The 25,046-nt window shown below is 58.5% G+C and overlaps 1 protein-coding gene and 1 pseudogene across 2 annotated transcripts in view; one reads left to right on the top strand and one right to left on the bottom strand.

Moving 5' to 3' along the window:
- Positions 1 to 25,046, top strand: part of LOC310918360 (olfactory receptor 14J1-like) — a 537,521-nt pseudogene that overhangs the window by 409,663 nt on the left and 102,812 nt on the right. The window lies entirely within an intron of this gene.
- Positions 1,309 to 3,522, bottom strand: LOC310918362 (uncharacterized protein). Its single transcript, XM_083877220.1, has 2 exons — positions 3,448 to 3,522; positions 1,309 to 2,326 (listed from the first exon to the last, which is right to left on the bottom strand). The coding sequence occupies exon 2, from the start codon at positions 2,310 to 2,312 to the stop codon at positions 1,404 to 1,406; it is 909 nt and encodes a 302-aa protein (XP_083733346.1). The 5' UTR covers positions 2,313 to 2,326; positions 3,448 to 3,522; the 3' UTR covers positions 1,309 to 1,403.

The following is a 25,046-nucleotide window of genomic DNA, read 5'->3' as shown; positions in this document are numbered from 1 at the left end:
ACCTAAATTTACCCAAAGAGACCAAAAGTCCACCCATATGGGCCTAAAATAACCAAAAAAAGTGGCCTAAATCTCCCACGCAGGCCTAAGATCCAGCCATATGGAGCTAAATTCAACCAAGGAGACCTAAAATCCACCTAAAACTGCCCATTTTATCATAAAATCACCAACCTCAACCCATACGACGCTAAAATCATCCAAAGAGATCGAAAATCCACCCTAAAACCCACCAGATCTGCCACAAATTCAGTCAAAGGGACCGAAAAATCCACCCTACAAGGCTGGAAATCACTCCAAGGGATCTAAAACCCAGCCTAAACCCGCCCAGTTTGGCCTAAAATCACCCAAATGGGCCAAAAATCTCCAGCACTGAGACCGGGATCAGCACCGAAACCCGCACCGGCACCAAGGCTGAGACCGACACCGCAACTGAGACCGGCCCCGCACAGGCCCCGGCACTGGGACCGAGACCGAGACCAAAACCGGCACCAGAACTGGAACCGGGACCAAGACTGACACCACGACCGACACCGGCACCGGCAGCGCTTCGGAACCGGCACCAGCACCGGGAACGCTCCAGGACCGCGGCCAGAACCGAGACCGGGAGCGCTCTGGGAATGAGACCGAGCCCGGCACCGGAACCAGCACCGAGACTGGCGCCGATCCGAGAGCGAGACTGAGACCGAGCCCAGCACCGGGACAGGGATCGGACCCGGAATCGCTCCGGGATCGGCTCCACGATCGCTCCGGGATCGGCTCCACGATCGCTCCGGGACCGCCACGGTCGCTCCGGGCACTTTTGGCCGCGGCCCCGGCCAGGACTGGGAGGTTCCCCTGAGCTGGGCGGGACCGCCTCGGTTCGCATCGTTCCGCCGCAGCCATCCCGGTCCAGATGATCCCGGTCCAGATGATCCCAGTCTCTGTGGTTCTGATCCAGATGGTCCGAGCCTGTGAAATCCCAGTCCATGTGATCCGAGTCTGTCCAATCCCAATCTGTCCATCCCAATCTGTCCAATCCCAGTCTGCACAATCCCAGTCTGCACAATCCCAGTCTGTCCAATCCCAGTCTGCACAATCCCAGTCTGGATGCTCCTGATCCAGAGGGTCCCGGTCTTTGAGGTAGGATTGAGCCCTTTTGGGGTAAAATTGAATCGTTCTCAGTGGGATTGGAGGTGTTTTGAAGTGACAGATTGATCCCTCCTGCCTTTTGGAGTGCAAAGAGAGGGAGAAGAGAAAAAAATTAAGCCAAACATCCGAGGATAACTAGCGAGATGCCTTCTCAGGACGGATTACAGCAAATGCGGGTTACCAGAGCACTGCCCAATGTGGCTCCTCCGGTGGGGGATGGAGCTGGAGTAAGGCACGAAGCTCTTCCCACACTGGGGACACTCTCAGGGCTTCCCTTAGTGGTGCCTCTGTTGGTGTTGGGTCAAGTTAGAGCTCCGTGAGAAGCTCTTCCCACACTGGGGACACTTGTAGGGCCTCTCCCCGGTGTGAATGCGCCGGTGCTGGATGAGGTGGGAGTTCTGATTGAAGCCCTTCCCACAGTCGGGGCAGCAGAAGGGCCTCTCGTCTGTGTGAATCTGCTGGTGTACAAGGAGGTGGGTGCTGGTCTGAAACTTCTCCCCACACTGGGGACACTCGTGGGGTCTCTCCCCGGTGTGGATGCGCCGGTGCCTGATGAGGTTGGAGTTGTAGCTGAAGCCCTTCCCACAGTCGGGGCAGTGGAAGGGCCTCTCCCCTGAGTGACTCTGCTGATGTTCAAGGAGGCGGGTGCTCATCCGAAACCACTTCCCACACTGGGAACACTTGTAGGGCCTCTCCCCAGTGTGGATCCTTTGGTGGAGGATCAGGTTGCCTTTTTGCCTGAAGCTCTTCCCACATTCCCCACACTTGTATGGCCTTTCCCCGATGTGGATGGTCTGGTGACGGGTCAGGCTGGACTTCTGGCTGAATCTCTTCCCACACTCCCCACACTCGTAGGGCCGTTCCCCCGTGTGGGTTCTCTGGTGGCTGATCAGGTGGCACCACTGCCTGAAGCTCATCCCACACTCCAAGCACTTGTGGGGCTTCTCCCCATCACGAAGCTGCTCATGGACCACCAGCTCTGAGCTCTGCCTCCATCTCCGGCCGCCTTCCCGGCCCTGGCCGGCTCTTTCCTCCTCACATCCTCGCCCTCGGCCTTTGCAGCCCCTCCTCCTCACCGATCTCCGGCCCTTTTCCTCCCCGTTGCGTTCCTGCGCCGTGGAGCCGCTCAGAACGGCCTCTCCCAGCAGCTTCTGCCGCGGGGATTTGTCCTCCCTGCTCTCCATGCTCGGCTCCTTGTCTGCGGCAGGAAGGACAAGGAGAGGATGGGATTTGCCTCCGTGCCAGAATGAAGGGGAAGGAGATCCCCCGTCCGCTCGGTGCCCGCCCTCCCCGGGCTGCTGGGAGTGCCGGGAACCCGAAAAGCTCCCCCGTGTTCTGTCTGCCCACCTACGGGTACTGGGAGGGACTGGGCTCGGACTGGGAGGGACTGGGCTCGGACTGGGAATGCCGAGCAAACTGGAACCACAAAGGAAGGGAACTGCGCTCATACTGTGTAAAAAGCAAGGTTTACTTTCTTGGTAAATTTTAAGAAATAGGTTTAATAAAAAGAATAAGACAATTAGGAAACAGAAAATTAAGGAAAGTATTAATGGCTGGCCAGGTGACTTGGCATTGAGCCAAGAGCACACCTGCTATTTCAGAGACATTCTTTAAACACCCTTTCAATTGCTTTAGTTGGCTGCATATTCCAACTTTTCCACAAACTAGTTTCCATATTCCAGGGACTGTTTAGTATGGTTCTCCCTCGGCTCTGCCTTTTTAGAACACACATGCTTCTTGGCTGTGTCTTCATTATCACCTCCAGCTTGGGCCTTGGTCCCTACTTCCCACAGACAGTCAGTGTTGATAACTGGCCTGTCAGCAGCAGGGGCCTCATCATGTGTTTGCTGGATGTTATCTCAACCAAACAGGCCATTCAATTAAAAGCATAACTATAGATCAGTTCTCCAACTACCATGTCTAAGTTTTGCTAATAGCAGAAATAACAGCTACATCCTTACAGCAAAGTTATTATACATAGAGTATTCACCTTAATATTTGCGAAAAGCCAACTTTATAATATGCATTTACAACATACTGGGAGCAGCCACTTCCAGCACCGCGACTCCCGAACCCCTTTCCCGCCCATCCCGCCCCTCCAGCCCCTCCAGCCCCCAACGGGGTCCCGGCAATCCAAGGGGCTCTGCCGACACCGGGACCCCCCAAAAACACCTCCCGGGGAGCCCCCGATGTCCCCCCGAGCGGCATCTGCGCCTCGCCTTTGGAGCCCCGCGAGCTCCAGCATCCTCCCCTAAAAAAACCCAAACCCAGGGACCCCAAACCCGGGATATTTGGGGCGAGCTCCCCCTCCCCGGGCACCTGCGGGATTTGGGGCCGTCCGGGGGGGCTGCGAGTTCAGGGAGCGCTGCAGCCGCCGGTTCCTCCTCTCGCCTTCTCCTCCCGCTCCTGCGGCCGCTCCGCCTCTTCCTCCCTCCCTCCTCCTCCTCCCCCGGGCCCGAACCCATCGCAGCCCGCGGGAGGAGCGGGGATGGAGCCGGGACAGGTCGGAACGCAGAGAGGGCTGGGGGATGGCAGGAGTGGGACCACTGGGAGTGACTGGGCTGAACTGGGATCGTACTGGGAACAGCTCCTGCGTGACTGAGTTATACTGGGATCATACTGGGATCACACTGGGATAACACTGGGAGTGAGTAGGAGCAGCACGAGGCTCCAGCGCTGGGGCTGGGGCCGCTCCTGGGGGCTGAGGGGGCAGTGGGAACCCCGGCACCGGGACCCCCCTGCTCCCCTTATCCTGCACAGGGACCCCCCGCAATCCCCTATTTCTGGACATCAGGACCCCCTGCTCCCCTTTTCCCACACATCCCATCTCTCCCAGCCTCCAGACTTCCCGTGTGCTTGACCCTGGGATGCCCTGGAACGCCTTGGACCCCCATTCCTGCCTTTCCCAGCCCCCAGCCCCGCCTTTCTGCAACAACAGAGACCCCCTGAACTGCCCCTTCCCAGCCATCCCGGGTGTCCCCACCCTGTTACCCTCCTGTTTTGGGGAACCCTGGACTCCCCTTTCCTGGGCTCAAGGAGCCCCTGGAACTCCCTTCCACCTCTCCAAGTCCCTGCCCATCATTTCCTTGACCCTGAGAGCCCCCTGAACCCCCATTCCTGAGAACTGAGGTGCCCTTTTACCCCTTTGCCCAGCACTGAGATCCCCCTGCACCCCCTTATCCAGCACCATCTCAGCCTTTTCACAGCCACCCCGCCTCTCCCAGCCCCCAGAGCCACCCTTTTCCTTCACCCTGGGACCCCTGGGCCCCCATTCCTGCATTTCCCAGCCCCCAGCTCTTCCTTTCCTCACACTGAGGAGCCCTGGCACCCCCTTTGCTGGGCACAGGATTCCCTGGACACCCCATCCCACCTCTCCCAGTCCCTGCAACCCCTTTCCTTGACTCTGAGCCCCTGAACCTCCTTCCCAGCTCTTCATGTTCCCTCTTTCCTTGACCTGTTGACCCCCCCTGGATCCCCAAACTCTTTTTTTCAGCCCCCCTGCTCCCCCAAATCTCCGTGTCCCCCCAGTTCCCCACTCCCTGCAGTGCCTGGAAGTGGCTCTGGCAGAGCCCAGCCCGGGGGTCCCCCAGTCCTGATTGTGGGGACATGGACGGGACCCCCCTGCGAGTGCTGGGACAGCGAGTGGGGCTGGATGGAGCTGCAGACACCGGGGATGGGAGCGAGAGCTGGGCTGGGATATTGGGATAGTCAGAGCTGGGATATTGGGATGGCCAGAGCTGGGATATTGGGATAGCCAGAGCTGGGACATTGGGATGGCCAGACCCAGCTCAAGGAGAGGAACCGGCTCGTGACCGACAGTGACCTGGAGACGGGGCCGGTACAACCAGAGCAGGGAGGGCTGAGGGGAGCCAGGGCTGGGCTGGGATCTGTGGGAATGGAGGACTCTGAGGGGCTGCAATGGGATCTGTGGGAATGGAGGACTCTGAGGGGCTGCAATGGGATCTGTGGGAATGGAGGACTCTGAGGGGCTGCAATGGGATCTGTGGGAATGGAGGACTCTGAGGGGCTGCAATGGGATCTGTGGGGCTGGAATGGGAATCCAGGCAGCTCCAAGGGGCTCTATGGGGCTGGCACACAACTCCATGGGTCTGTTCTCTCCTCGTTCCCAGGTCTCCACAGGGGGCAGGTGGTTTCCAGCTGTGATCTCCTGTCCAATGGAGCATCCATGGATCCCACAGGTTCGGCTACGACGGGTGGGATTTCATCTCCTTCCAGCTGGGATCCGGGAGCTTTGCAGTGTCCCGTGGTGCCACCTGGATCACCCAGAGGTGCTGGGAATCCAAAGGGATCATGGTGGAGCAGATGAAGCATTACCTGGGACACTCTGGTGTGGAAGGGCCCCCAAAAGACATCAGATATGGTCGGGAGGCTCTGGAGCACAAGGGTGGGTGTGAGAGAGGGAGGGGAATTCCTGTGGGAATGTTGGAATTCTGACAAGGGGGACTTGGGAATGCAGAAATTCCCATGGAATTTCCATGGCTGGATCTCAGTCTCATTCCAATCAGGTGAGAATTCCATGGATGGATCTCCCCTCCAATCCACTGCCATGGGAATTCCATGGGGAAATTATTGGAATTGATGATCAATGAAATGACAGCAGTGAAATGAGAAGTAATCCCTGCTGGGATTCCATGGGACATAAATCCCAATCCTTTCCCCAGGCCGGCTCTGTTGTGCCCGTGGCAGTGCCAGGGGAGTGCCCTGTCCCTGCCCTGAGCCCAGCATGAGCCTTTCCTTGGGTGTTCTCTGCCCTGCCCGGGGCAGGAGGGCACTGCCCGAGTGGCTTTGGTGGCCCCGGGCACCCGGCCGGGCTCCAGCCCCTGCAGGTGGCTCCTTGGGGATGTTCCAGAGCAAAGCTTAGAGCAAATAACAGTTTCCGGAGGGGATTGTCCCCCCTTGGCCTGTGCTGGGAGCCCAAGGGCAACAGCCCGGGCACAGGAGCCCAGAGTGCTGGAGCTCAGTGTCCCTTGGCCAGGCCGTGTTCCCTGGCTGTCCCCTGTCCCTCAGCCGTCCCCTGTCCCTCAGCTGTCCCTTGTCCCTCAGCTGTCCCCTGTCCCTTAGCTGTGCCCTGTCCCTCAGCTGTCCCCTGTCACTCAGTTGTCCCTGTCCCTCAGCTGTCCCTGTCCCTCAGCTGTCCCCTGTCCCTCAGCTGTCCCCTGTCCCTCAGCTCTCCCCCGTCCCTCAGTTGTCCCCTTTCCCTCAACTGTCCCCTGTCCCTCGGCTGTCCCCTGTCCCTCGGCTCTGTGGGGCCGGGGGTGGCAGCAGGACCCGGGGCAGCCCTGGGGGAGAACAACCCTCAGCCCCAGCTGGGCCAGTTCCCCCAGTTCCACCCGGGGGAGGGGCCCAGGTCACTCCCAGCCTGGGCCCTGTGGCTCCCAGTCACTCCCAGTACGATCCCAGTCACTTTCAGTTACACTCACCATGATTCCAGTTTGATTCCAGTCACTCCCAGTAGGATCCCACTGTGATCTCAGCATGGTCCCAGGTGTTCCCATTCACTCCTAATATGGTTCCAGCTGCTCCCAGTACAGTTCCAGTCACCCCCAGTATCATCTCAGTCACTGCCACTCTGGCTCCAGTCCTTCCCAGTATGATTCCAGTACAAACCCAGTCACTCTCAGTACAATGCCATTTGCCCCCAGCATTGTCCCAGTTGCCCCCAGTCACCCACTGTGGTTCCAGTCACTCCCAGGACAATCCCAGTCACTCCCAGATAACTCCTAGTATTATTCCAGTAACTTTCTTTATGGTTCCTCTCTGATCCCAGTCACTCCCAGTCTCTCACAGTATATCCCAGTGTCCCCCAGTGTGCTTTCACTCACTCCCTGCTGCTCCCAGTAGCTTCCAACAGGATTCCAGTTGCACACAGCCACTCCCAGTCAATTCCAGCATGATTGCAGTCACTCCCTGTATATCCCAGCTGCTGCCACTATGATCCCTGTTGCCCCAGTTCTGGTTCTGCTGGGTCCCAGTGTGCTCTGATCCTGCTCCCACGGAGTCCCAGTCCTGGGCCCACGGTATCCCAGTATATGTCGGGATCCCAGTCCAGCCCAGCCTGTCCCAGTCCATCCCGGTCCCTTCCCAGCAGCTGCCGCCGTTTCCCCAGGGGTCATGTCCCCCCCTTGGAGTGTGTGTGACTCCCCCATGTCCCCCCAGGCCGGGGTCACCCCCTTTCCTCCCACAGCACACTCCTGGAAAAGCTGGCAGCCCGGGGCTTGGACAGGAGCACTCTTTGCTGGGTTAGGAACTGGCTGCATGGCCAGGCCCAGAGAGTGGTGGGGAACGGGGCTGCATCCAGCTGGGGACAGTCACCAGTGGTGTTCCTCAGGGCTCTGTGCTGGGGCCAGCTCTCTTCAAGATTTGTATTGATGACATGGATGAGGCTATTGAGGCTTTCATTAGTAAATTTGCAGGTGACACTAACCTGGGAGCGTGTGTCGGGCTGTTGGAAGGGAGGAGGGCTCTGCAGAGAGACCTGGAAGGCTTGGATGGATGGGCAGAGTCCAACAGGATAAGGTTTAATACATTCAAGTGCTGAGTCCTGCACAAGCAGGGAGGTCATTCTTCCCCTGTACTCAGCCCTGGTCAGGCCACACCTTGAGTGCTGTGTCCAGCTCTGGCCCCTCAGTTTAAGAAGGACATTGAGACACTTGAGTGGGTCCAGAGGAGGCCACGAGGCTGGTGAGGGGCCTGGAACACAAACCCTGTGAGGAACGGCTGAGGGAGCCGGGGTTGTTTAGCCTGGAGAAAAGGAGACCCAGAGGTGACCTTATCACTCTGTCACACAACTTCCTGAAAGGAGGCTGTGGTCAGGTGGGGGTTGGTCTCTTTCTGCAGGCAGCAACTGCCAGAACAGGAGGACACAGTCTCAATCTGTGCCAAGGGAAATATAAACTGGATATTAGGAAAAAGGTTTTTACAGAAAGGGTGATAAAGTATTGGAATGGTCAGCCCAGAGAGGTGGTGCAGTCACCATCCCTGGATGTGTTTAAAGAAGGACTGGATGTGGCACTTGGTGCTGTGGTTTAGTTTGAGGTGTTAGGGCTGGGTTGGACTTGATGATCTTGGAGGTCTCTTCCAACCTTTTCATTCTGTGATTTGGTGATTCTCTCCCCAGAGCTCCTGACCCAGCTCCTGCTCCCCCCTGGGAGGGGCTTTGGGGATCCCTCCTGGCACCCCCTGAATCCCCATTCCGGGGCACTGGGACCCCCCCCCCCCCCCATCTCCTTCCCCAGCTCCGGGAACCCCTGCACCCCCTTATCGTGCACCCACACCCCCCTGCACCCCCTTGCCCGGGAATCCTCCTCTCCCAGCCCCTGGATCCCCTGTTCCCGTCAGCCCGGGGACCCCCGGACCCCCATTCCCGGCCAGCCCGGGGCACCTCACCCCCAGGCCTCCCTTTCCTGGGAAACCCGACCTGGGCACGGCGCTCTCCAGCAGCTCTGGGACTGATTATCAGCCGGAGGAAAGGGAGAGAACAGGAGAGAGGCAGAGAAGGAGATTGGCAATCAGGGATCACAGTCTCAGCGCCCAGTCCTGCTCCGCCGGGGGCGGGACCCGCAGCCGCAGGAAAAAATGGATCCGCGGATGGCGGGGCTTCCCCCGCTTTGGGCCGAAGCCAGCGGGTTCCGGGCAGAGCTGGAGCGCAGGGCCCGGGAGTTCAGCACAGCCCGGCCCGGGGGTCCCGCAGGGCGTGGCCGAGGAGGGTCCCGGGGGATGCCAGGAGGGATCGCGGGGAATTCCCGGGAATTGCCCCGTGCCCTCCCCCCGCGCTCCCTCGGGCACTTTGGCTTCCGCCTTCCCCGCCCTGCGCCGCCGGGATCTGCCCGGCGCCCGGTGACGTCACTTCACACGCCACCTCCCATTGGCCGCACCAATGGCGGGCCCGGGGCTGTGGGCGGGGCCGCAGCGGAGCCGCGCGATGGCTCCAGCGCTGGGGCTGGGGGCGCTCTTGGGGGACCAGGGGAGGGCGACCAGAGCTCAGGGGGACCCCCGGCACCGGGACTCTTTGCTCACCCATTCCGGAGCACCGGGGAGCCCCTAAAGCCCCATTCCTGGGCGCCGCGATCCCCCCGAACCCCATTCCCGGGCATGGGTTCCACTCCGCACCCCCTTATCCGGCACCGACAGCCCCTGCACCCCTTTCCCGGCCATCCCGCCTCTCCCACCCCTCAGAGCCCCGTTTTCGCAATCCTGGAACACCCAAAGCCCCTTCCCAGCCCTCCCAGTCACCCCTTTCCTTCAGCCATGGCCCCCCAGCCCCCAGATCTCCGTGTCCCCCCAGGTCTCCTCTCCCTGCGGTCCCTGCCCGTGGCGCTGTCGGAGCCCGGCCCGGGCTTCCCCCCGTTCCTGTCCGTGGGGTCCCTGGCTGGGATCCCCTTCCAGCGCCGCCACCGCCAGTGGGGCCGGGCGGAGCCGCAGCCGCCGGGGATGGCGGCCGGAGCCGAGCCGGGATTTTGGGATGGCCGGAGCCGGCACAACGAGCGGCACCGGCACGGGGCCACCAGGGAGCTGCAGGTGCTGCAGGAGCGGCACCGCCAGAGCGGGGCTCAGCCCGGGGAGCCGGGGCTGGGGCATTTGTGGGGCTGGGATGGCAACTGTGGCACTGGAGGGGGGATCCGTGGGGCTGGGCTGGGATCCGGGGCGCTGGGATGTGCATCCCTGCAGATCCAGGGCTGGGATCAGGCTCTCTGGGTTTCCGTCAGACTCTGGGGCTCCATAGGGAGGTGTAAGAGACGGTCTGAAGATCCTCATCTGCCTCACCACCATCGTCAAGGACAGAGACTGAAACCCCTAAAGGACTCTAAAACCCCAACACAGGAGTTGTGGCCTGGCTGAGGTGGGACGTTTGCCAGGTGTTGCCTGCAGGTCTGTTCAATGGAAAAACCTGGCAGCATTTCCATGGGAACATCAGAGCCTGAGCAGAAACAATGGGCAAGTCACGGTGAATTGACTGCACCTGCTAAGGGCTGACCTGTTGTCAGTTCTCTCAAAACCAACACACCATAACGATCTCCCCACCCTTTGGCCAACTGCCTGTCACTTTGGAAAGGGCTGTAAGGATCCCTGAGTTAAGCAAAGACTTTTCAGATCTCCCCAGGGAAGAAGACGGATCTATTGGCCGGGCCACGAGGACTTTGTCTCTCCCTTGGCAGCTGTTTCCCACCCCATCTTTCTCTTTTCTCTCTGTCCTTTATTTCCCTTCAGATCCTTCTATGGCATTTGCTGATGGCACTAATCAAAGTGCATTTGTTGTGATGAACACTGAAATCCCCTCTGTGTTGTTTGTTGCACTCTGGGATCAGTTAAGGGACCATCACGAGCCCTGGTGACCCACATTCCCCGTGTTCTGTGTTGGGAACTCACCTTGCCCGTTATCCTTTTGATTTGACCTTAATATTTTTCTCTTCTCCCTCTCTTTGCACTCCAGAAGCCAAGAGGGATTGTAGCCCTGGCTTCGTGCCAGGAATGTTTTGGTTTTCTGAAATTCTTTTCCCAGGGAATTTCTCTGTCTTGGTCCCGGTTCCAGTTCTGGTGCCGGTTTTGGTCTCGGTCTCGGTCCCAGTGCCGGGGCCTGTGCGGGGCCGGTCTCAGTTGCGGTGTCGGTCTCAGCCTTGGTGCCGGTGCGGGTTTCGGTGCTGATCCCGCTGTTAGTCCCGGTCCCGGAGATTTTTGGTGCATTTCGGTGATTTTCGGCAAAACCTGGTGCATTTACGGTTGATTTTCGGCCCGTTCTGGTTATTTTGATTCAAACCGGGCGGTTTTAGGACCGCGCGTCCCCTTGACCACGCCCATTCCCCTCATGATTCCCGCCCTGTCCCTGACCCCGCCCCTTTCCCCTCATGATTCCCGCCCTGTCCCTGACCCCGCCCCTTTCCCCTCCCAGTCCCCGCCCTTTCCTTGTCCCCGCCCTCCCAGTCCGGGGCCGGGCCCGGGGGAGGAGGAGGAGGGAGGGAGGAAGAGGCGCAGCGGCCGCAGGAGCGGGAGGAGAAGACGAGCGGAGGGAGCGGCGGCTCCAGCGCTGCCTGAACTGGCGGCAGCGCCGGGATCATCGCCCCCCATCCCGCAGGTGCCCGGGGAGGGGGAGCTCGCCCCAAATATCCCGGGTTTGGGGTCCCTGGGTTTGGGGTATTGTGGGGGGATGTTTGGAGCTCGCGGGGCTCCAAAGGCGAGGCGCAGATGCCGCTCGGGGGGACATCGTGGGGTGCCCGGGCGGTGTTTTTGGGGTGTCCCGGTGTCGGCAGAGCCCCGGCGGGGGCGGGGGATGCGGGTCCCCCCTGTGTGGGGGTTGGGCTTCCCGGGCCGGGCCCTCCGAGCTCTGGCGGGGCCACGTGGGGAGCGCGCGGGACCGGCGGGGCCGGGGGGACACCGGGTTTGGGGAGCCCGGGAGAGCCGCGGCTTCCCTGAGCGGGACCCCAGAGAGAGGAGAGCCCCAGAAGGGCGAGGCGGGGACCCCGAGAGGGGGGGACCCCTGGGATTGCCGGGACCCCGTTGGGGGCTGGAGGGGCGGGAAAGGGGTTCGGGAGTGCGGGGGGAGCTTTTCGGGTTCCCGGCACTCCCAGCAGCCCGGGGAGGGCGGGCACCGAGCAGACGGGGGATCTTCTTCCCCTTCCCTGTGGCACGGAGGCAAATCCCATCCTCTCCTTGTCCTTCCTGCCGCAGACAAGGAGCCGAGCATGGAGAGCAGGGAGGACAAATCCCCGCGGCAGAAGCTGCTGGGAGAGGCCGTTCTGAGCGGCTCCACGGCGCAGGAACGCAACGGGGAGGAAAAGGGCCGGAGATCGGTGAGGAGGAGGGGCTGCAAAGGCCGAGGGCGAGGATGTGAGGAGGAAAGAGCCGGCCAGGGCCGGGAAGGCGGCCGGAGATGGAGGCAGAGCTCAGAGCTGGTGGTCCATGAGCAGCTCCGTGATGGGGAGAAGCCCCACAAGTGCTTGGAGTGCGGGATGAGCTTCAGCCATAAGTCCAGCCTGACACGTCACCAGACCATCCACACTGGGGAATGGCCCTACGAGTGTGGGGAGTGTGGGAAGAGATTCAGGCAGAAAGGTAACATGATCTGTCATCAGAGGATCCACACAGGGGAACGGCCCTATGAGTGTGGGGAGTGCGGGAAGAGCTTCACGCAGAAAGGCAGCCTGATCATCCACCAAAGGATCCACACTGGGGAGAGGCCCTACAAGTGTTCCCAGTGTGGGAAGGGGTTTCGGATGAGCACCCTGCTCCTTGTACATCAGCAGAGTCACTCAGGGGAGAGGCCCTTCCACTGCCCCGACTGTGGGAAGGGCTTCAGCTCCAACTCCAACCTCATCAGGCACCGGCGCATCCACACCGGAGAGAGACCCCACGAGTGTCCCCAGTGTGGGGAGAAGTTTCAGACCAGCACCCACCTCCTTGTACACCAGCGGATTCACACAGACACCTCCCTATGGAGCCCCAAAGTCTGACGGAAACCCAGAGAGCCTGATCCCAGCCCTGGATCTGCAGGGATGCACATCCCAGCGCCCCGGATCCCAGCCCAGCCCCACGGATCCCCCCTCCAGTGCCACAGTTGCCATCCCAGCCCCACAAATGCCCCAGCCCCGGCTCCCCGGGCTGAGCCCCGCTCTGGCGGTGCCGCTCCTGCAGCACCTGCAGCTCCCTGGTGGCCCCGTGCCGGTGCCGCTCGTTGTGCCGGCTCCGGCCATCCCAAAATCCCGGCTCGGCTCCGGCCGCCATCCCCGGCGGCTGCGGCTCCGCCCGGCCCCACTGGCGGTGGCGGCGCTGGAAGGGGATCCCAGCCAGGGACCCCACGGACAGGAACGGGGGGAAGCCCGGGCCGGGCTCCGACAGCGCCACGGGCAGGGACCGCAGGGAGAGGAGACCTGGGGGGACACGGAGATCTGGGGGCTGGGGGGCCATGGCTGAAGGAAAGGGGTGACTGGGAGGGCTGGGAAGGGGCTTTGGGTGTTCCAGGATTGCGAAAACGAGGCTCTGAGGGGTGGGAGAGGCGGGATGGCCGGGAAAGGGGTGCAGGGGGTGTAGGTGCCGGATAAGGGGGTACAGAGTGGAACCCATGCCCGGGAATGGGGTTCGGGGGGATCGCGGCGCCCAGGAATGGGGCTTTAGGGGCTCCCCGGTGCTCCGGAATGGGTGAGCAAAGAGTCCCGGTGCCGGGGGTCCCCCTGAGCTCTGGTCGCCCTCCCCTGGTCCCCCAGGAGCGCCCCCAGCCCCAGCGCTGGAGCCATCGCGCGGCTCCGCTGCGGCCCCGCCCACAGCCCCGGGCCCGCCATTGGTGCGGCCAATGGGAGGTGGCGTGTGAAGTGACGTCACCGGGCGCCGGGCAGATCCCGGCGGCGCAGGGCGGGGAAGGCGGAAGCCAAAGTGCCCGAGGGAGCGCGGGGGGAGGGCACGGGGGAATTCCCGGGAATTCCCCGCGATCCCTCCTGGCATCCCCCGGGACCCTCCTCGGCCACGCCCTGCGGGACCCCCGGGCCGGGCTGTGCTGAACTCCCGGGCCCTGCGCTCCAGCTCTGCCCGGAACCCGCTGCCTTCGGCCCAAAGCGGGGGAAGCCCCGCCATCCGCGGATCCATTTTTTCCTGCGGCTGCGGGTCCCGCCCCCGGCGGAGCAGGACTGGGCGCTGAGACTGTGATCCCTGATTGCCAATCTCCTTCTCTGCCTCTCTCCTGTTCTCTCCCTTTCCTCCGGCTGATCATCAATCCCAGAGCTGCTGGAGAGCCCCGTGCCCAGGTCGGGTTTCCCAGGAAAGGGAGGCCTGGGGGTGAGGTGCCCCGGGCTGGCCGGGAATGGGGGTCCGGGGGTCCCCGGGCTGACGGGAACAGGGGATCCAGGGGCTGGGAGAGGAGGATTCCCGGGCAAGGGGGTGCAGGGGGGTGTGGGTGCACGATAAGGGGGTGCAGGGGTTCCCGGAGCTGGGGAAGGAGATGGGGGGGGGGGGGGGGGGGGGGGGTCCCAGTGCCCCGGAATGGGGATTCAGGGGGTGCCAGGAGGGATCCCCAAAGCCCCTCCCAGGGGGGAGCAGGAGCTGGGTCAGGAGCTCTGGGGAGAGAATCACCAAATCACAGAATGAAAAGGTTGGAAGAGACCTCCAAGATCATCAAGTCCAACCCAGCCCTAACACCTCAAACTAAACCACAGCACCAAGTGCCACATCCAGTCCTTCTTTAAACACATCCAGGGATGGTGACTGCACCACCTCTCTGGGCTGACCATTCCAATACTTTATCACCCTTTCTGTAAAAACCTTTTTCCTAATATCCAGTTTATATTTCCCTTGGCACAGATTGAGACTGTGTCCTCCTGTTCTGGCAGTTGCTGCCTGCAGAAAGAGACCAACCCCCACCTGACCACAGCCTCCTTTCAGGAAGTTGTGTGACAGAGTGATAAGGTCACCTCTGGGTCTCCTTTTCTCCAGGCTAAACAACCCCGGCTCCCTCAGCCGTTCCTCACAGGGTTTGTGTTCCAGGCCCCTCACCAGCCTCGTGGCCTCCTCTGGACCCACTCAAGTGTCTCAATGTCCTTCCTAAACTGAGGGGCCAGAGCTGGACACAGCACTCAAGGTGTGGCCTGACCAGGGCTGAGTACAGGGGAAGAATGACCTCCCTGCTTGTGCAGGACTCAGCACTTGAATGTATTAAACCTTATCCTGTTGGACTCTGCCCATCCATCCAAGCCTTCCAGGTCTCTCTGCAGAGCCCTCCTCCCTTCCAACAGCCCGACACACGCTCCCAGGTTAGTGTCACCTGCAAATTTACTAATGAAAGCCTCAATAGCCTCATCCATGTCATCAATACAAATCTTGAAGAGAGCTGGCCCCAGCACAGAGCCCTGAGGAACACCACTGGTGACTGTCCCCAGCTGGATGCAGCCCCGTTCCCCACCACTCTCTGGGCTGGGCCATGCAGCCAGTTCCTAACCCAGCAAAGAGTGCTCCTGTCCAAGCCCCGGGCTGCCAGCTTTTCCAGGAGTGTGCTGTGGGAGGAAAGGGGGTGACCCCGGCCTGGGGGGACATGGGGGAGTCACACACACTCCAAGGGGGGGACATGACCCCTGGGGAAACGGCGGCAGCTGCTGGGAAGGGACCGGGATGGACTGGGACAGGCTGGGCTGGACTGGGACAGGCTGGGCTGGACTGGGATCCCGACATATACTGGGATACCGTGGGCCCAGGACTGGGACTCCGTGGGAGCAGGATCAGAGCACCCTGGGACCCAGCAGGACCAGAACTGGGGCAACAGGGATCATAGTGGCAGCAGCTGGGATATACAGGGAGTGACTGCAATCATGCTGGAATTGACTGGGAGTGGCTGTGTGCAACTGGAATCCTGTTGGAAGCTACTGGGAGCAGCAGGGAGTGAGTGAAAGCACACTGGGGGACACTGGGATATACTGGAAGAGACTGGGAGTGACTGGAACCACAGTGGGTGACTTGGGGCAACTGGGACCGTGCTGGGGGCAAATGGCATTGTACTGAGAGTGACTGGGTTTGTACTGGAACCATACTGGGAAGGACTGGAGCCAGAGTGGCAGTGGCTGAGATGATACTGGGGGTGACTGGAACTGTACTGGGAGCAGCTGAAACCATATTAGGGGTGAATAGGAATACCTGGGAGCATGCTGGGATCATAGTGGGATCCTACTGGGAGTGACTGGAATCAAACTGGCATCATGGTGAGTGTAACTGAAAGTGACTGGGATCGTACTGGGAGTGACTGGGAGCCACAGGGCCCAGGCTGGGAGTGACCTGGGCCCCTCCCCCGGGTGGAACAGGGGGAACTGGCCCAGCCGGGGCTGAGGGTTGTTCTCCCCCAGGGCTGCCCCGGGTCCTGCTGCCACCGCCGGCCCCACAGAGCCGAGGGACAGGGACAGCTAAGGGACAGGGGACGGCTGAGGGACAGGGGACAGCTGAGGGACAGGGGACAGCCAGGGAACACGGCCTGGCCAAGGGACACTGAGCTCCAGCACTCTGGGCTCCTGTGCCCGGGCTGCTGCCCTTGGGCTCCCAGCACAGGCCAAGGGGGGACAATCCCCTCCAGAAACTGTTATTTGCTCTAAGCTTTGCTCTGGAACATTCCCAAGGAGCCACCTGCAGGGGCTGGAGCCCGGCCGGGTGCCCGGGGCCACCAAAGCCGCTGGGGCAGTGCCCTCCTGCCCCGGGCAGGGCAGAGAACACCCAAGGAAAGGCTCGTGCTGGGCTCAGGGCAGGGACAGGGCACTCCCCTGGCACTGCCACGGGCACAGCAGAGCCGGCCTGGAGAAAGGATTGGGATTTATGTCCCATGGAATCCCAGCTGGGATTACTTCTCATTTCACTGCTGTCATTTCATTGATCATCAATTCCAATAATTTCCCCATGGAATTCCCATGGCAGTGGATTGGAGGGGAGATCCATCCATGGAATTCTCACCTGACTGGAATGAGACTGAGATCCAGCCATGGAAATTCCATGGGAATTTCTGCATTCCCAAGTCCCCCATGTCAGAATTCCAACATTCCCACAGGAATTCCCCTCCCTCTCCCACACCCACCCTTGTGCTCCAGAGCCTCCCGACCACATCTGATGTATTTTGGGAGCCCTTCCACACCAGCGTGTCCCAGGTAATGCTTCATCTGCTCCACCATGATCCCTTTGGATTCCCAGCACCTCTGGGTGATCCAGGTGGCACCACGGGACACTGCAAAGCTCCCGGATCCCAGCTGGAAGGAGATGAAATCCCACCCGTCGTAGCTGAACCTGTGGGATCCATGGATGCTCCATTGGACAGGAGGTCACAGCTGGAAACCACCTGCCCCCTGTGGCGACCTGGGAACGAGGAGAGAACAGACCCATGGAGTTGTGTGCCAGCCCCACAGAGCCCCTTGGATCTGCCTGGATTCCCATTCCAGCCCCACAGATCCCATTGCAGCTCCTCAGAGTCCTCCATCCCCACAGATCCCAGCCCAGCCCTGGCTCCCCCCAGCCCCCCCTGCTCTGGTTGTACCGGCCCCATCTCCAGGTCACTGTTGGCCACGAGCCGGTTCCTCTCCTTGAGCTGGGTCTGGGTATCCCAATATCCCAGCTCTGGCCATCCCAGTGTCCCAGCTCTGGCCATCCCAATGTTCCAGCTCTGCCTATCCCAATGTCCCAGCCCTGGCCATCCCAATATCCCAGCTCTGGCTATCCCAATATCCCAGCTCTGGCTATCCCAGCTCTGGCTATCCAATATCCCAGCTCTGGCCATCCCAATATCCCAGCTCTGGCTATCCAATATCCCAGCTCTGGCCATCCCAATCTCCCAGCTCTGGCCATCCCAATATCCCAGCTCTGGCTATCCAATATCCCAGCTCTGGCCATCCCAATATCCCAGCTCTGGCTATCTAATATCCCAGCTCTGGCTATCCCAATCTCCCAGCTCTGGCCATCCCAATATCCCAGCTCTGGCTATCCCAATATCCAGCTCTGGCTATCCCAATATCCCAGCTCTGGCTATCCCAATATCCCAGCTCTGGCTATCCCATATCCAGCTCTGGCTATCCCAATATCCCAGCTCTGGCTATCCCAATATCCCAGCTCTGGCTATCCCAATATCCAGCTCTGGCTATCCCAATATCCCAGCTCTGGCTATCCCATATCCAGCTCTGGCTATCCCAGTATCCCAGCTCTGGCTATCCCAGTATCCCAGCTCTGGCTATCCCAGTATCCAGCTCTGGCTATCCCAATATCCCAGCCCAGCTCCCGCTGCCATCCCCGGTGTCTGCAGCTCCATCCAGCCCCACTCGCTGTCCCAGCACTCGCAGGGGGGTCCCGTCCATGTCCCCACAATCCAGGACTGGGGGACCCCCGGGCTGGGCTCTGCCAGAGCCACTTCCAGGCACTGCAGGGAGTGGGGAACTGGGGGGACACGGAGATTTGGGGGAGCTGGGGGGCTGAAAAAAAGAGTTTGGGGATCCATGGGGGTCAACAGGTCAAGGATAGAGGGGACCTGAAGAGCTGGGAAGGAGGTTCAGGGGCTCAGAGTCAAGGAAAGGGGGTGCAGGGACTGGGAGAGGTGGGATGGGGTGTCCAGGGAATCCTGTGCCCAGCAAAGGGGGTGCCAGGGCTCCTCAGTGTGAGGAAAGGAAGAGCTGGGGGCTGGGAAATGCAGGAATGGGGGCCCAGGGGTCCCAGGGTGAAGGAAAGGGGTGGCTCTGGGGTCTGGGAGAGGCGGGGTGCCTGTGAAAAGGCTGAGATGGTGCTGGATAAGGGGGTGCAGGGGGATCTCAGTGCTGGGCAAAGGGGTAAAAGGGCACCTCTGTTCTCAGGAATGGGGGTTCAGGGGGCTCTCAGGGTCAAGGAAATGAGGGGCAGGGACTCAGAGAGGTGGAAGGGAGTTCCAGGGGCTCCTTGAGCCCAGGAAAGGGGAGTCCAGGGTTTCCCAAAACAGGAGGGTAACAGGGTGGGGACACCCCGGATGTTTGGGAAGGGGCAGTTCAGGGGGTCTCTGTTTTTGCAGAAAGGCGGGGCTGGGGGCTGGGAAAGGCAGGAATGGGGGTCCAAGGCGTTCCAGGGCATCCCAGGGTCAAGCACACGGGAAGTCTGGAGGCTGGGAGACATGGGATGGGTGGGAAAAGGGGAGCGGGGGGTCCTGATGTCCAGAAATAGGGGATTGCGGGGGGTCCCTGTGCAGGATAAGGGGAGCAGGGGGGTCCCGGTGCCGGGGTTCCCACTGCCCCCTCAGCCCCCAGGAGCGCCCCCAGCCCCAGCGCTGGAGCCTCGCGCTGCTCCTGCTCACTCCCAGTGTTATCCCAGTGTGATCCCAGTATGATCCCAGTATAACTCAGTCACCCAGGAGCTGTTCCCAGTACGATCCCAGTTCAGCCCAGTCACTCCCAGTGGTCCCACTCCTGCCATCCCCCAGCCCTCTCTGCGTTCCGACCTGTCCCGGCTCCATCCCCGCTCCTCCCGCGGGCTGCGATGGGTTCGGGCCCGGGGGAGGAGGAGGAGGGAGGGAGGAAGAGGCGGAGCGGCCGCAGGAGCGGGAGGAGAAGGGGAGAGGAGAAACCGGCGGCTCCAGCGCTCCCTGAACTCGCAGCCCCCCCGGACGGCCCCAAATCCCGCAGGTGCCCGGGGAGGGGGAGCTCGCCCCAAATATCCCGGGTTTGGGGTCCCTGGGTTTGGGGTTTTTTTAGGGGAGGATGCTGGAGCTCGCGGGGCTCCAAAGGCGAGGCGCAGATGCCGCTCGGGGGGACATCGGGGGCTCCCCGGGAGGTGTTTTTGGGGGGTCCCGGTGTCGGCAGAGCCCCTGGGATTGCCGGGACCCCGTTGGGGGCTGGAGGGGCTGGAGGGGCGGGATGGGCGGGAAAGGGGTTCGGGAGTCGCGGTGCTGGAAGTGGCTGCTCCCAGTATGTTGTAAATGCATATTATAAAGTTGGCTTTTCGCAAATATTAAGGTGAATGCTCTATGTATAATAACTTTGCTGTAAGGATGTAGCTGTTATTTCTGCTATTAGCAAAACTTAGACATGGTAGTTGGAGAACTGATCTATAGTTATGCTTTTAATTGAATGGCCTGTTTGGTTGAGATAACATCCAGCAAACACATGATGAGGCCCCTGCTGCTGACAGGCCAGTTATCAACACTGACTGTCTGTGGGAAGTAGGGACCAAGGCCCAAGCTGGAGGTGATAATGAAGACACAGCCAAGAAGCATGTGTGTTCTAAAAAGGCAGAGCCGAGGAAGAACCATACTAAACAGTCCCTGGAATATGGAAACTAGTTTGTGGAAAAGTTGGAATATGCAGTGGACTAATGCAATTGAAAGGGTGTTTAAAGAATATCTCTGAAATAGCAGGTGTGCTCTTGGCTCAATGCCAAGTCACCTGGCCAGCCATTAATACTTTCCTTAATTTTCTGTTTCCTAATTGTCCTATTCTTTTTATTAAACCTATTTCTTAAAATTTACCAAGAAAGTAAACCTTGCTTTTCACAGAGTATGAGCCCAGTTCCCTCCCTTTGTGGTTCCAGTTTGCTCGGCATTCCCAGTCCGAGCCCAGTCCCTCCCAGTACCCGTAGTTGGCAGACAGAACACGGGGGAGCTTTTCGGGTTCCCGGCACTCCCAGCAGCCCGGGGAGGGCGGGCACCGAGCGGACGGGGGATCTCCTTCCCCTTCCCTGTGGCACGGAGGCAAATCCCATCCTCTCCTTGTCCTTCCTGCCGCAGACAAGGAGCCGAGCATGGAGAGCAGGGAGGACAAATCCCCGCGGCAGAAGCTGCTGGGAGAGGCCGTTCTGAGCGGCTCCACGGCGCAGGAACGCAACGGGGAGGAAAAGGGCCGGAGGTCGGTGAGGAGGAGGGGCTGCAAAGGCCGAGGGCGAGGATGTGAGGAGGAAAGAGCCGGCCAGGGCCGGGAAGGCGGCCGGAGATGGAGGCAGAGCTCAGAGCTGGTGGTCCATGAGCAGCTCCGTGATGGGGAGAAGCCCCACAAGTGCTTGGAGTGTGGGATGAGCTTCAGGCAGAAGTCCAGCCTGATTGTCCACCAGCGGATCCACACTGGGGAAAGGCCATACAAGTGTGGGGAATGTGGGAAAAGCTTCAGGCAGAAAGCCAACCTGGTCCTCCACCAGAGGATCCACACTGGGGAACGGCCTCATGAGTGTGGGGAGTGTGGGAAGAGCTTCACGCAGAAAGGCTACCTGATCATCCACCAAAGGATCCACACTGGGGAGAGGCCCTACAAATGTTCCCAGTGTGGGAAGGGGTTTCGGACAAGCACCCACCTCCTTGTACATCAGCAGATTCACTCAGAGGAGAGGCCCTTCCACTGCCCCGACTGTGGGAAGGGCTTCAGCTACAACTGCAGCCTGGTCATCCACCGGCGCATCCACACTGGGGAGAGGCCCTACAAGTGTTCCCAGTGTGGGAAGGGGTTTCGGGTCAGCAGCAAGCTCCATGAACATCAGCTGAGTCACACAGAGGAGAGGCCCTTCCCCTGCCCTGACTGTGGAAAGGGCTTCAAGCGGAATGAACACCTCATCACCCACCGGCGCATCCACACCGGGGAGAGGCCCTATGAGTGTCCCCAGTGTGGGAAGAGCTTCTCACGGAGCTCTAACTTGACCCAACACCAACGGAGGCACCATTAAGGGAAGCCCTGAGAGTGCCCCCAGTGCCGGAAGAGCTTTGTGCTCTGCTCTGTGGTGGTTTAGCATGGATGTGAGGCTGGGGATGGAGTCTGACTGACCAACAGGAGTGTTGTCCCCAGCTCTGGACAGCCCAGGCCTAAATCAGAGATCCCAGGTGACTCGGGCCTTTTCCTCTTCTGTCTGGTCCAGGGCAGGATGGGATCCTTCTTCCCCCCCACCCTGGCGGGGCTTTGGAATCTTTGGGATGACCACTGCAGGCCTGGGCAAGCTTTAACTCTTTCCTGACACAGATTGAGACTTTCTTAAACTCTAACCCTTCTCAGAGGTGAGAGAAAAGGCCAAATTGGAGACATGTCAAGGGACAATATGAAGATGTCTGTGGTAAACACGTATGATTCCTGCTGACAAAATTGAAACAGTAATCAATATTTTAAAATAATAGTTTAAAATGCAATTCCAAGGAGGGATGTGGGTGGGGTGGGCTTCTCCTGAGGATGTTCCATGAAGAGTAGAAAACAGGAAGGAACTAAGATAAGAAATTTATCTGGGAGACAGGAGAATTTGGGAGAACTCCAGGAAAATTGTTAATTATATGACATTTATTGCCTTAATGTTTAAACATGGATTTTGCTTATGCAATAGGAACCTAATACACACGTGCAATTAAAAAGGTTATTCAAAGGACATGCAATGAAGATGAGAAGCCTTACTCTGACCCTCAGAGGTGGTGAGACCCTCTAAAAGGGGATGGTGGAGCCTGCGCAGTAAAGGTGGTGATGAGGGCAGTGATGTAGATTTAACGAATCGAAAATAGGAGGAGATGGGTGGAGACACACAGTATAAAAGGGTGAATTTGGGTTATCTTGTTTGTTCGTGAGGCAGGATTCCAAGTCCTGCTCCGTACACCGTATTTGCTTATGCATTATTATCATTATTATTATTATTATTGGAACCAATATATTATTTACTATCAGCAAATTATTATAAATTTTTATGTTGCTCAAATTCAAATTGCTGCTACTTTTAATTTTGTTTTGGGTTTTTGTTTCTTTTTTTATTTTTGATTGGATAATTAGGCAACAGATACTTATAACACGAAGCGCTCCCAGTGCCAGTGCCGGTCGTGGTGTCAGTCTTGGTCCCGGTTCCAGTTCTGGTGCCGGTTTTGGTCTCGGTCTCGGTCCCAGTGCCGGGGCCTGTGCGGGGCCGGTCTCAGTTGCGGTGTCGGTCTCAGCCTTGGTGCGGCTTCCGGTGCTGATCCCGCTGTTGGTCCCGGTCCCAGATATTTTTGGCACATTTCGGTGATTTTCGGCTAAATCTGTTGGATTTACGGTGGATTTTCCACCCGTTTTGGTGATTTTAGGTCAAACCGGGCGGTTTTAGGACCGCGCGTGCCCTTGGCCACGCCCATTCCCCTCATGATTCCCGCCCTGTCCCTGACCCTGCCCCCTCCCCTCCCAGTTCCTGCCCTTTCCCTGGCCCCGCCCCTCTCCCCTCACAGTTCCCGCCCTTTCCCTGGCCCCGCCCCTTCCCCCTCACAGTTCCCGCCCTGTCCCTGACCCCGCCCCCTCCCCTCCCAGTTCCCGCCCTTTTCCCTGGCCCCGCCCCTCTCCCCTCCCAGTTCCTGCCCTTTCCCTGGCCCCGCCCCTCTCCCCTCACAGTTCCCGCCCTTTCCCTGGCCCCGCCCCTTCCCCTCACAGTTCCCGCCCTTTCCCTGGCCCCGCCCTGTTGGATGGAGGGAGACTGACTCAACCGATGTTGATCAATCAGGCTCGATTTTATTTGTTTTCTCGCTTACATTTATATTCTAAGTAATTAGTTCATACATATTGCAAAAGCCAAGCTCCTGATTGGTAGTGACTACACAATAGCTTACTTCATGCTATATCAGCATATTGCAACAGTTGTATCGCCTTGTAGCATTTAGTTCCTCTTTTCTCATGATCTCAGTTTCTCTCCCTCATCCTCATGCTGGCCTTGTCCTAGCTTCTAGTTACAATATTAGTCTGAGAGCTATTGTGTCCCTTATCCTCTACTCATTCCTCAGCTATCTTCTCCACAATTCCCCCTTTTTCTTTAATGGTTGCAAGTACTTGGGACTGATGACGAACAAAGCAAGCAAACTCCAATCTCACACATAGAATGACAATTAAATTCATAAGCAAAAATTATAGCTTTTCTTTCAAAAGCTGAGTTAGCTATGGTGTTAGACCAAAAGTTTATAGTGGCTCTGTTCTGAAGGACTGCATGTCTCAGGCTGTTTACATCCTGAGTGAGTGCTGATATGACCTCTGTAGTAACATTTGCCTGCTTTATAGCCCAACATGCAAGTTTATTAAGTGACACCAATGCATGAGCTGTGCCAACTCCAGAGGTTATAGATGCAAATATACGAGCTGCAGGACCCCATAACTCTACTTTGTCATTACAATTCTTATCAAAGGCCCATTCTCCTGCCTGAGCTGTAGCCCATACATACTTGCTATATGTGTCCACTGTAACATGCACATATTTAAGTCTACCAAATGATGGAATATGAGTAACATCTATTTGCCATATGTCATTTGGTCCCTGTCCCCGGGGGTTGACTCTCACTCCTATACCAACCCCTCCATTGTGGTGACTGCAAATAGGACAAGCTCTTACTATATCAGTAGCCTCTGTTGAGGTTATTTTAAATGCTCGCATCAAACCTTTGGCATTCTGATGGAATATAGAGTGTGACTCCTTAGCTTGGTTCTGGGGGGGCAGGGTTGGTGTTCCTGCTACTGCAACCAGCTTATCAGCTCTATCATTTCCTTCGCCTAACCCAATGTCCCACTTATAACTGCGAATGTGAATAACTGCATAGGGGTGTGTTCTTGTTTGAATTGCCAACCTTAGTTGAATGAGAAGGTTCCCTAGTGTCTTGTTATTTATTTGTCTTATTTCTGAACCCTCAATTCTCTGCACTATCCCAGCAACATATAACGAATCTGTAACAATGTTCACCGGTTCTGACAAATTTGTCATGACCCACACAACAGCTGACAATTCCAAAGTTTTTCAAGAATCCCCCTCTTCAGCAGGCAATATTACTTCTTGCCACTCATTTCCCTGCTGCCATGTAATAGCAGCTTTTTGTGACCTTTTCCCAGCATCTGTGGAAACTGTGATTGCTTCTGGGATGGGCTGTTCACTCCGCAGAGGTTTGCTCAGCCACTGCTGTTCTCCCACCCATCGCAAGGGTGGGGCCACTTTACCGTTGTCACAACTGTGGCCCCTCCTCCCAGCAGAGCAAGGCCCACCTCCTCATGATTTTCAATGTACCATTGCAGTATCTCTCGAGCTCTTGGCAACAGAATAGTGCCTGGTTCATTCCCCGTAATCTGTCGTGCACGCTGTCTGCCTTTATGGATAAGGACTGCCAACATTTCTGATTTTTGAAAAATAGTTTTACATTGTCGTAGGGGTGGCTGTAACCATTCTAATACCCAAATGTCTTTCACCTCTCCCCTATTTTCCCCCTTTTTCTTTAATTGCTGAACAAGGGCTCCAAGAAGATGGCGTTTCCCGAGCCATATAGCCAAATCAATAGGCAGGAGAGGGTCACAGCGAGAAGTACTGCCTTGATGAATGATTTCAGCAAACCAAGAGCAATATTCCCGTTGTGCTGTTGTCTCATTTTGAGAAAGAGAAATGTAACTTTTCCACGCTTCCTCCGCACATTCTTGTTTTCCAATTAAACAAGTGCGAAATGGATTGGAAGGCGTGGCAGGTGATAAACACAAATTATCCTGACCAGATTGATTAACCCA

This window comes from Zosterops lateralis, assembly GCF_965231275.1.
Source record: "Zosterops lateralis genome assembly, chromosome: 23".
Classification (NCBI taxonomy): domain Eukaryota; kingdom Metazoa; phylum Chordata; class Aves; order Passeriformes; family Zosteropidae; genus Zosterops; species Zosterops lateralis.
Note: the sequence above shows the minus strand (reverse complement) of the source record. Positions and strands in the feature narration are given on the sequence as shown.